The sequence below is a fragment of the Heptranchias perlo genome, chromosome 12, assembly GCF_035084215.1.
Source record: "Heptranchias perlo isolate sHepPer1 chromosome 12, sHepPer1.hap1, whole genome shotgun sequence".
NCBI classification, from domain to species: domain Eukaryota; kingdom Metazoa; phylum Chordata; class Chondrichthyes; order Hexanchiformes; family Hexanchidae; genus Heptranchias; species Heptranchias perlo.
The window spans coordinates 29,382,258-29,394,873 of NC_090336.1; the positions used below are offsets into that span (position 1 = coordinate 29,382,258).

A 12,616-nucleotide genomic window follows, 5' to 3' on the forward strand; every position below is an offset into this window, starting at 1 on the left:
AGTGGTCCTGGCGGAACCCAAACTGAGCATCGGTGAGCAGGTTATTGGTGAGTAAGTGCCGCTTGATAGCACTGTCGACGACACCTTCCATCACTTTGCTGATGATTGAGAGTAGATTGATGGGGCGGTAATTGGCCGGATTGGATTTGTCCTGCTTTTCGTGGACAGGACATACCTGGGCAATTTTCCAAAATGTCGGGTAGATGCTAGTGTTGTAGCTGTACTGGAACAGCTTGGCTAGAGGCGCAGCTAGTTCTGGAGCACAAGACTTCAGCACTACAGCCGGGGTGTTGTCGGGACCCATATTCTTTACTGTATCCAGTGCACTCAGCCGTTTCTTGATATCACGTGGAGTGAATCGAATTGGCTGAAGACTGGCTTGTGATGGTGAGGATATCGGGAGGAGGCCAAGATGGATCATCCACTCGGCTCCTCTGGCTGAAGATGGTTGCAAACGCTTCAGCCTTGTCTTTTGCACTCACGTGCTGGACTCCGCCATCATTGAGGATGGGGATGTTTACAGAGCCTCCTCCTCCCGTTAGTTGTTTAATTGTCCACCACCATTCACGACTGGCTGTGGCAGGACTGCAGAGCTTTGATTTGATCCGTCGGTTGTGGAATCGTTTACTCTATTTATAGCATGTTGCTTCCGCTGTTTAGCATGCATGTAGGAACATAGGAACAGGAGTAGGCCATTCAGCCCCTCGTGCCTGCTCCGCCATTTGATAAGATCATGGCTGATCTGTGATCTAACTCCATATACCTGCCTTTGGCCCATATCCCTTAATACCTTTGGTTGCCAAAAAGCTATCTATCTCACATTTAAATTTAGCAATTGAGCTGGTATCAATTGCCGTTTGCGGAAGAGAGTTCCAAACTTCTACCACCCTTTGTGTGTAGAAATGTTTTCTAATCTCGAACCTGAAAGGCTGGCTCTAATTTTTAGACTGTGCCCCCTACTCCTAAAATCCCCAACCAGCGAAAATCGTTTCTCTCTATCCACCCTATCTGTTCCCCTTAATATCTTATCAACTTCAATCAGATCACCCCTTAACCTTCGAAACTCTAGAGAATACAACCCTAATTTGTGTAATCTCTCCTCGTAACTTAACCCCTGAAGTCCGGGTATCATTCTAGTAAACCTACACTGTACTCCCTCCAAGGCCAATATGTCCTTCCGAAGGTGCGGTGCCCAGAACTGCTCACAGTATTCCAGGTGCGGTCTAACCAGGGTTTTGTATAGCTGCAGCATAACTTCTGCCCCCTTGTACGCTAGTCCTCTACATATAAAGGCCAGCATTCCATTAGCCTTCTTGATTATTTTCTGCACCGGTTCATGACACTTCGATGATCTCTGTAGCTGAACCCCAAAGTCCCTTTGGACATCCACTGTTTTTAACTTTTTACCATTTAGAAAGTACCCTAATCTATCAATATCCCTTTGTAATTTTATGTTTTCATCTACACTGCTTACCATGCCACCAATCTTTGTGTCATCAACAAACTTAGATGTGAGACTTTCTATGCCTTCATCTAAGTTGTTAATAAATATTGTGAATAATTGAGGCCCCAAGACAGATCCCTGTGGGACTCCACTAGTCACATCCTGCCAATGTGAGTACCTACCCATTATCCCTACTCTCTGTCACCTTTCGCTCAGCCAACTTCCTAACCAAATCCGTACTTTTCCCTCGATTCCATGGGCTTCTATCTTAGCTAACAGTCTCTTATGTGGGACCTTATCAAATGCCTTTTGGAAGTCCATATAAATAACAACCATTGACATTCCGCTGTCCACTACTTTAATCACCTCTTCAAAAAATTCAATCAGGTTTGTCAGGCACCACCTACCTTTCACAAATCCATGCTGGCTCTCTCTGATTAACTGAAAATTCTCTAGGTGTTCAGTCACCCTATCCTTAATTATAGACTCCAGAATTTTCCCCACAACAGATGTTCGGCTAACTGGTCTATAATTCCCCAGTTTCCCTCTCTCTCCTTTCTTAAAAGCGGAGTGACGTGCAATTTTCCAATCTCGAGGGACAGTTCCTGAATCTAGAGAACTTCGAAAGATTGTAGTTCGGGCATCTGCAATGTGCTCACCTACTTCCTTTAAAACCCTGGGATGGAAACCATCTGGTCCTGGGGATTTGTCACTCTTTAGTGCTATTATTTTCTTCATTACTGTTGCTTTACTTATGTTAATTTGATCAAGTCCCTGTCCCCGATTCAATATTAGTTTTCTTGGCATTTCTGGCATGCTATCCTCTTTTTCGACTGTAAATACTGACGCAAAGTAATTGTTCAACATGTCCGCCATTTCCCCATTGTCAATGACAATATCCCCACTTTCAGTTTTTAAGGGGCCAACACTGCTCCTGACCACACTCTTTTTCCTAATATAACTATAAAAGTTCTTCGTATTGGTTTTGATATCCCTTGCAAGTTTCTTTTCATACTCTCTTTTTGTAGCTGTGCACAAATTGGCTGCTGTGTTTCCTTAGCTCTATCTGTTTTGTGACCCTTTGTTGATCTTTGTATCTTTCCCATTTGCCAGGATCTGTGCCATTTTTTGCCTTTTTATATGCCCTTTCCTTATGTCTTATACTGTCCCTTACCTCTTTAGTTGTCCATGGCTGTTTTTTTTGGCAAGTAGAGTTCTTGCCCCTCAGGAGTATAATCCGATTCTGTATCACATTAAATGTTTCTTTAAACATTTCCCAATGATCATCAGTCGTTTTACCCATTAACAGATTTGCCCAGTTTACTGTGGACAGTCTCTGTCTCATCCCATTGAAGTCGGCCTTACCCAAGTCTAGAATCTTCGCAGCTGACTCACTTTTTTCCCTTTCAAACACTGCATTGAACTCGATCATGTTATGATCACTATTGAATTGATGTTCACGCACAGTTAAGCCGTTAACTAAATCTGGTTCATTACTCATTACTAAATCTAGTGTGGCTTGCCCCCTTGTTGCCTCTAGGACATACTGCTGTAGAAAACTATCCCGGACACACTCAAGAAATTCACTACCTTTCTAACGGTTGCTAGTCTGCTTTTCCCAATCTATGTGAAGGTTAAAGTCCCCCATTAAGACCACTATGCCTTTGTTACACGCTTGTCTAACCTCTGCATTTATACAATCTCGCACTTCACAGCTGCTGCCAGGACTCCTATATACAACTCTGTCCTGAGTGGTAGCTTCACCAGGTTGGCACCTCATTTTTAGTTACACCTGGTGCTGCTCCTGGCATGCTCTTCTACACTCATCATTGAACCAGGGTTGATCCCCTGGCTTGTTGGTAATGGTAGAGTGAGGAATATGCCGGGCCATGAGGTTACAGATTGTGCTGGAATACAATTCTGCTGCTGCTGATGGCCCATAGCACCTCATGGATGCCCAGTTTTGAGCTGCCAGATCTGTTCTGAATCTATCCCATCCTCTGTGTGAAGACGGGACTTCATCTCCACGAGGACTGTGCGGTGGGCACTCCTACCAATACTGTCATGGCCAGATGCATTTGCACTACCCAGGGATAGTGATGGAAGAGTCTGGGACGTTGGCTGTGAATATGGCTATGACAGGCTGTTGCTTGACTAGTCTGTGGGACAGCTCTCCCAATTTTGGCAGAAGTCCCCAGATGTTAGTGGGGAGGACTTTGCAGGGTCGACTTGGCTTGCTTTGCCTTTGTCGTGTCCAATGTCTAGTGGTCTGATGCCGGGTGATCCGTCCGGTTTTATTATTATTATGACTTTTTTTCGTGATTCTGAACCTCTCTAGAGCGTTATACCCTTGGAAAAATGCCCAAACATTCATGAATTAAAATAGAGTTTTCTGAATTTTTCCATTCAACATCTGTTGTTAAAGAGCTCATTGGCAATATCTATTTTACATTGGAAACTGTCACCATTGCAGCCATCAACCTTTGACAAGTGCACTTGCATCAAGTTATAGGAAGAAGCAATGTCTTTCAAGATTAAAACACCAGATCAAGGTTATAACAAGCTCAAATGATACCCAATATTAGTGAGCAATTAAAGTTTTACTGGCGTCACACAACTGTGGAAACAAAATATGAAGACTATATGGATATGCTTTGTTTCAGAGATATTTGCAGAAGCCTTGTACCCACAGGTATTTAAGTATATACATAGTTTAATATGCAATATTTGTATATTAACATTTTAACATTTCCTGTCTGGATTCTTAACAAAAGCATCATTCCATTTCAATTAAACGACAACTCCTTTATTAAAATAAGAGATGAAATTCAAGTGAATGTATTGACGAATTCATGTGCTAAGATCACCAATGTGATTGCACTCCAGTGCAATTTCAGCCCTGTAATGTATTTACTGTGTATGATTGTAGAGTATACAGTGTATATGTACTGTACTCAAGCCTTGGTCAGTGACAACCACACTTAAAAATGTAAAGCATATTATATGAATTACATAAGACAACAGGTTACAGTTTTAACAGTTCTATTTATGAAGATCAACGACATTACCTTTTTGATACTTTCTGAAGTAAAGGCAAAATCCAGCAGCAAGCAATGCACAGATAACTGAAACTCCAATAATTGCTCCGATTATGACAATGCTGTTAGTCTCTGCAATTAAAAACACAATTAGAGCACATAAACATGTGCTAAAGTCTGTTCAAGAACCAAAGTATATCACCTACGTGTACTAATACGAAGCTGGAAGAACCCTGTGTTAGAATATTTTCCAGCAAACTGCTATTGATGGCTCTTAATAGCTCTATATATGATGAGAAGGATTCTAAGCACCCTCATACTTTTTATAGCAACACAGAGTACTTTCACATTTGCCCTCACACCTCCCAAAGTTAAAAATCGAGAGTTACACACACAATGGAAATGTCTTTACTGAAGCCTTGGTCAGATGAGCTATACGTATAATGTAAATGTATACACTTATGCCATGGTATGTAGAATTGGACAGATATTAATCTTTTTTTGTACATATAAAATATACACATGGAATATTAACCCTCACCCACTTTGTTCTTTGTACTCTTGAGAATATTATAAATAGGCTCTGAAGTGCATTTTATAGCAAGGGCTTTATCTTGTGATCTACTAGTTGTTTATTTTTGCTGCGACAAATATGCGTATCTATGCTACATTATGCACAGCTTCACTCATTGTTTTTAAAACTTTAAAGCTGTAAACCTCTTTACTCCTTAGGTCTTCCATTCCTCTCCAGAGATTTGAGCACATAATCAAGGCTGGCACTTCTATGCAGTACTTAGGGAGTGCTGCACTGTCGAAGGTGCCATCTTTCAGAGGAGGCATTAAACCAAGACCTCGTCTGCCCTCTCAGGTGGACATAAAAGATCCCACAGCAATATTCAAAGAGAAGGGAAGTTCTCCCGGTGTCCTAGCCAACATTTACGCCCCAACCAACACCTAAAACAGATGACCTGGTCATTTATTTCATTGCTGTTTGTGGGAGCTTGCTTTGCACAATTTAGCTGTCGCAATTCCTACTTTACAACAGTTGGTTGTGAAGCACTTCAGGACACCCTAGGGTCATGAAAAGTGCTATATAAATGTAAGTCTTTCTCTTTCTTTCTTACTAAAACCCAAGTCACCTAACTGCCATTTCCCAATTTACCTACACAATGGATATTGGCTCTCGACTTGGGTTTCTCACCATTAAAAATTTCCCCTTTTCAAACATATGCTCATAATGGTTAATTGTAATCAGTACAGAATGTGTTTAAAATGAGACACAAGGGGATCGATATTAGGAGGGAGGCGGGTTGGCAGTGGGGGTTCGACTGGGCGCGTGGGTTACCCACGCGCCCAGTGAATTTGGGGTGCTCTGCATACGATTGCAGCCTATTGAAGGCACTTACCTTGGCTTCCGGGTTTCCCGTTCTAGACCTGCGCAGCGGGTGCACTGTGCACCCGCATCACAGGCTGTCAGCAGGAGGAGCCCTATTTAAAGGGCAGTCCTCCAATGCTCCTCCTGCAGCAAAGAACCAATTTTGGATCATGGAGCAGGCCAGAGGCAAGGCTGCTCCAAGGCTCTCTGACTCCTCACTCCAGGTGCTGCTCGATGGGGTGAGGAAGAGGAGGGAAATTTTTTCCATTGGAAGGGAGGAGGTGTCCTCCCTCCGCCACCAAGAAGGCCTGGCTGGGGATGGCCGAGGAGGTCAGCAGCAGCGGCAATGTGTCCAGAACCTGGATCCAGTGCAGTAAGCGATTTAATGACCTAACCAGGTCAGCCAAAGTGAGAATACTTACGCATTCTCCCACACTCCGTCTTCCACATCACCTCCACCACCACACAACTCCTTCTGCACTGCCACCACAACACTGTCGCATCACTCCTCAAATCCACTCAACTATCATCCTCACCTTGCCTGCACGCACTCACCGCCCCTGTCCCCATTCGAACACTACCACACAACCCAATCCTCATGCAATCTCATGGCTATGTTGCACACGCTAGGGTACGGTAGCATAGTGGTTATTTTGCTGGACTAGTAACCCAGAGGCCTGGACTATAATCCAGAGTCACGAGTTCAAATCCCGCCACGGCAGCTGGTGAATTTAAATTCAATCAAATAAAATCTGGAATTAAAATACTAGTATCAGTAATGATAGCCATGAAACTACCGGATTGTTGTAAAAACCCATCTGGTTCACTAATGCCCTTTCGGGAAGGAAACCTGCTGTCCTTACCCGGTCTGGCCTATATGTGACTCCAGACCCTCAGCAATGTGGTTGATTCTTAATTGCCCTCTGAAATGGCCCAGCAAGCCACTCAGTTGTAAAATCTCACTACGAAAAGTCATAATAAGAATAAAACCGGACAGGGCACCGGACACGACAACGGCAAAACACCAAGCCCAGTCGACCCTGCAAGGTCCTCCTTACTAACATCTGGGGACTTGTGCCAAAATTGGGAGAGCTGTCCCACAGACTAGTCAATCAACAGCCTGACACAGCCATACTCACAGAATTATACCTTTCAGCCGACGTCCCAGACTCTTCCATCACCATCCCTGGGTATGTCCTGGGAGTCCTCAACATTGACTCTGGACCCCACGAAATCTCATGGCATCAGGTCAAACATGGGCAAAGAAACCTCATGCTGATGAGTCAGTCCTCCTCCATGTTGAGCACCACTTGGAGGAAGCACTCAGGGCAGCAAGGGCACAGAATGTACTCTGGGTGGGGGACTTCAATGTCCATCACCAAGAGTGGCTCAGTAGCACCACTACTGACCGAGCTGGCCGAGTCCTGAAGGACATAGCTGCTAGGCTCAGCGTGCGGCAGGTGGTGAGCGAACCAACACGAGGGAAAAACTTACTTGACCTCGTCCTCACCAATCAACCTGTCGCAAATGTATCTGTCCATGACAGTATTGGTAGGAGTGACCACTGCACAGTCCTCGTGGAGATGAAGTCCCGTCTTCGCACAGAGGACACCATCCAACGTGTTGTGTGGCACTACCACCGTGCTGAATGGGATAGATTCAGAACAGATCTAGCAGCTCAAAACTGGGCATCCATGAGGTGCTGTGGGCCATCAGCAGCAGCAGCAGAATTGTATTCCAGCACAATCTGTAACCTCATGGCCCGGCATATTCCTCACTCTACCAACCATTACCAACAAGCCAGGGGATCAACCCTGGTTCAATGAAGAGTGTAGAAGAGCAAGCCAGGAGCAGCACCAGGCGTACCTAAAAATGAGGTGCCAACCTGGTGAAGTTACAACTCACGACTACATGCATGCTAATCAGCGGAAGCAACATGCTATAGACGGAGCTAAGCGATTCCACAACCAACGGATCAGATCAAAGCTCTGCAGTCCTGCCACAGCCAGTCGTGAATGGTGGTGGACAATTAAACAACTAACGGGAGGAGGAGGCTCTGCAAACATCCCCATCCTCAATGATGATGGAGTCCAGCACCTGAGTGAAAAGACAAGGCTGAAGCGTTTGCAAGCATCTTAAGCCAGAAGTGCCGAGTGGATGATCCATCTCGGCCTCCTCCCGATACCCCCACCATCACAGAAGCCAGTCTTCAGCCAATTCGATTCACTCCACGTGATATCAAGAAACAGCTGAGTGCACTGGATACAGCAAAGGCTATGGGCCCCAACAACATCCCGGCTGTACTGCTGAAGACTTGTGCTCCAGAACTAGCTGCGCCTCTAGCCAACCTGTTCCAGTACAGCTACAACACTGGCATCTACCCGACAATGTGGAAAATTGCCCAGGTATGTCCTGTCCACAAAAAGCAGGACAAATCCAATCCGGCCAATTACCGCCCCATCAGTCTACTCTCAATCATCAGCAAAGTGATGGAAGGTGTCGTCGACAGTGCTATCAAGCGGCACTTACTCACCAATAACCTGCTCACTGATGCTCAGTTTGGGTTCCGCCAGGACCACTCGGCTCCAGACATCATTACAGCCTTGGTCCAAACATGGACAAAAGAGCTGAATTCCTGAGGTGAGGTGAGAGTGACTGCCCTTGACATCAAGGCAGCATTTGACCGAGTATGGCACCAAGGAGCCCTAGTAAAATTGAAGTCAAGGGGAATTAGGGGGAAAACTCTCCAGTGGCTGGAGTCATACCCAGCACAAAGGAAGATGGTAGTGGTTGTTGGAGGCCAATGATCTCAGCCCCAGGACATTGCTGCAGGAGTTCCTCAGGGCAGTGTCCGAGGCCCAACCACCTTCAGCTGCTTCATCACTGAACTTCCCTCCATCATAAGGTCAGAAACGGGGATGTTCACTGACAATTGCACAATGTTCAGTTCCATTCGAAACCTCTCAAATAATGAAGCAGTCCGAGCCCGCATGTAGCAAGACCTGGACAACATCTAGGCTTGGGTTCATGAGTGGCAAGTAACATTCGCGCCCGACAAGTGCCAGGCAATGACCATCTCTAACAAGAGAGAGTCTAACCACCTCCCCTTGACATTCAACGGCATTACCATCGCCAAATCCCCCACCATCAACATTCTGGGGGTCACCATTGACCAGAAACTTAACTGGACCGGCCATATAAATACTGTGGCTAAAAGAGCAGGTCAGAGGCCGGGTATTCTGTGGCAAGTGACTCACCTCCTGACACCCCAAAGCCTTTCCACCATCTACAAGGCACAAGTCAGGAGTGTGATGGAATACTCTCCACTTGCCTGGATGAGTGCAGCTCCAACAACACTCAAGAAGCTCGACACCATCCAGGACAAAGCAGCCCGCTTGATTGGCACCTCATCCACCACCCTAAACATTCACTCCCTTCACCACAAGCATACTGTGGCTGCAGTGTGTACCATCCACAGGATGCACTGCAGCAACTTACCAAGGCTTGTTCGACAGCACCTCCCAAACCCGCGACCTCTACCACCTAGAAGGACAAGAGCAGCAGGTACATGGGAACAACACCACCTGCCCATTCCCCTCCAAGTCACACACCTTCCCGACTTGGAAATATATCGCCGTTCCGTCATCGTCGCTGGGTCAAAATCCTGGAACTCCCTTCCTAACAACATTGTGGGAGAACCGTCACCACACGGACTGCAGCGGTTCAAGACAGCTGAGAGGAGCCGAGTGGAGCGGAGGGAGCGTCCGATAAAAGGCGGGATTTCAGAGCGCTGAGAACAGCTGAGAGGAGCTGAGTGGAGCGGAGGGAGCATCCGATAAAAGGCGGGATTTCAGAGCGCTGAGAACAGCTGAGAGGAGCCGAGCGGAGGGAGCGTCCGATAAAAGGCGGGATTTCAGAGCGCTGAGAACAGCTGAGAGGAGCCGAGCCGAGCGGAGGGAGCTTCCGATAAAAGGCGGGATTTCAGAGCGCTGAGAACAGCTGAGAGGAGCCGAGCCGAGCGGAGGGAGCGTCCCATAAAAGGCGGGATTTCAGAGCGCTGAGAACAGCTGAGAGGAGCCGAGCGGAGCGGAGGGAGCGTCCGATAAAAGGCGGGATTTCAGAGTGCTGAGAACAGCTGAGAGGAGCCGAGCCGAGCGGAGGGAGCGTCCGATAAAAGGCGGGATTTCAGAGCGCTGAGAACAGCTGAGAGGAGCGGATCGGAGCGGAGGGAGCTTCCGATAAAAGGCGGGATTTCAGAGCGCTGAGAACAGCTGAGAGGAGCCGAGCGAAGCGGAGGGAGCGTCCGATAAAAGGCGGGATTTCAGAGCGCTGAGAACAGCTGAGAGGAGCCAAGCAGAGCGGAGGGAGCGTCCGATAAAAGGTGGGATTTCAGAGCGCTGAGAACAGCTGAGAGGAGCCGAGCCGAGTGGAGGGAGCGTCCGATAAAAGGCGGGATTTCAGAGCGCTGAGAACAGCTGAGAGGAGCCGAGCCGAGCGGAGCTGCGACCGAGTTCGAAGTGACGTCAGGAATCAGATCGGGACGCGACACAGGGGAGGCACCTGATTGGGGAGTAGGTTCAGGTGAGTATTTCTACTTATCGACAGTAACTAAAGTAAAAGGAAAGGGAAGGTCTGCAGGTCTTATAGGAAGTAGCGTTTTTTTTAGTGAATCAAGGTCCCTAGTGTAGTTAACATTCTCTAAATTAAGAACAATTTAAAGGAGTAAACTCCTTAAAGGGAGTGGTAAGTAGTTTTTCTTTCCTTTTTTTTCTCTTGACATTGTAGTTGTTGTTAAGCTAACTTAAGGGTTAAGTCATGGCAGGAGATCCCACAGCCGTGTCATGTTCCTCTTGTGGGATGTGGGAATTCAGGGATCCTTCCTGTATCCCTGATTCCTTCACCTGCGGGAAGTGTGTCCAGCTGCAGCTATTGTTTGACCGCTTGACGGCTCTGGAGCTGCGGATGGACTCACTTTGGAGCATCCGCGATGCTGAGAAAGTCGTGGATAGCACGTTCAGTGAGTTGGTCACACCGCAGATAAAAATTACTGAGGGAGATAGTGAATGGGTGACCAACAGACAGAGGAAGAGTAGGAAGGCAGTGCAGGGGTCCCCTGCGGTCATCTCCCTCCAAAACAGGTATACCGTTTTGGATACTGTTGGGGGAGATGGCTCACCAGGGGAAGGTGGCAGTGGCCAGGTTCATGGCACCGTGGCTGGCTCTGCTGCACAGGAGGGCAGGAAAAAGAGTGGCAGAGCTATAGTGATAGGGGACTCGATTGTAAGGGGAATAGACAGGCGTTTCTGCGGACGCAACCGAGACTCCAGGATGGTATGTTGCCTCCCTGGTGCAAGGGTCAAGGATGTCTCGGAGCGGCTGCAGGACATTCTGGAGGGGGAGGGTGAACAGCCAGTTGTCGTGGTGCATATAGGCACCAACGATATAGGTAAAAAACAGGATGGGGTCCTAAAAGCTGAATTTAGGGAGTTAGGAGTTAAACTAAAGAGTAGGACCTCAAAGGGAGTAATCTCAGGATTGCTACCAGTGCCACGGGCTAGTCAGAGTAGGAATGACAGGATAGCTAGGATGAATACGTGGCTTGAGAGATGGTGCAAGAGGGAGGGATTCAAATTCCTGGGCCATTGGAACCGGTTCTGGGGGAGGTGGGACCAGTACAAATTGGACGGTCTGCATCTGGGCAGGACTGGAACCAATGTCCTAGGGGGAGTGTTTGCTAGTGCTGTTGGGGAGGGTTTAAACTAATGTGGCAGGGGGATGGGAACCGATGCAGGAAGTCAGTGGGAAATAAAGTGGTGACAGAAACAAAAGGCAGTAAGGGAGAGTGTACAGAACATGACCGGACAGATGGTCTGAGAAAGCAGGGCAAAGACCAAGGGAAGTCTAGATTAAACTGCATTTATTTCAATGCAAGAAGTCTGATGGGCAAGGCAGATGAACTCAGGGCATGGATGGGTACATGGGACTGGGATGTTATAGCTATTACTGAAACATGGCTAAGGGAGGGGCAGGACTGGCAGCTCAATGTTCCAGGTACAGATGCTATAGAAAAGATAGGGCAGGAGGTAAGAGAGGAGGGGGAGTTGCGTTCTTGATTAGGGAGAACATCACGGCAGTAGTGAGAGGGGATATATCCGAGGGTTCGCCCACTGAGTCTATATGGGTAGAACTGAAAAATAAGAAGGGAGAGATCACTTTGATAGGATTGTACTACAGACCCCCAAATAGTCAACGGGAAATTGAGGAGCAAATATGTAAGGAGTTTACAGACAGCTGCAAGAAAAATAGGTTGGTAATAATAGGGGACTTTAACTTTCCCAACATTTACTGGGACAGCCATAGCATTAGGGGCTTGGATGGAGAGAAATTTGTTGAGTGTATTCAGGAGGAATTTCTCATTCAGTATGTGGATGGCCCGACTAGAGAGGGGGCAAAACTTGACCTCCTCTTGGGAAATAAGGAAGGGCAGGTGACAGAAGTGTTAGTGAGGGATCACTTTGGGACCAGTGATCATAATTCCATTAGTTTTAAGATAGCTATGGAGAAGGATAGGTCTGGCCCAAAAGTTAAAATTCTAAATTGGGGAAAGGCCAATTTTGATGGTATTAGACAGGAACTTTCAGAAGTTGATTGGGAGAGTCTGTTGGCAGGCAAAGGGACGTCTGGTAAGTGGGAGGCTTTCAAAGGTGTGTTAACCAGGGTTCAGGGTAAGCACATTCCTTATAAAGTGAAGGGCAAGGC

At 47.0% G+C, this 12,616-nt stretch overlaps 1 protein-coding gene across 1 annotated transcript in view; it reads right to left on the reverse strand.

Annotated features, from left to right (window-relative positions):
• Window positions 1-12,616, reverse strand: part of LOC137327781 (uncharacterized) — a 49,574-nt gene that overhangs the window by 19,750 nt on the left and 17,208 nt on the right. Inside the window, exon 5 of the mRNA XM_067993588.1 lies at window positions 4,513-4,614. Coding sequence (XP_067849689.1) covers window positions 4,513-4,614 — 102 coding nt within the window. The remainder of the gene's footprint in view (window positions 1-4,512; window positions 4,615-12,616) is intronic.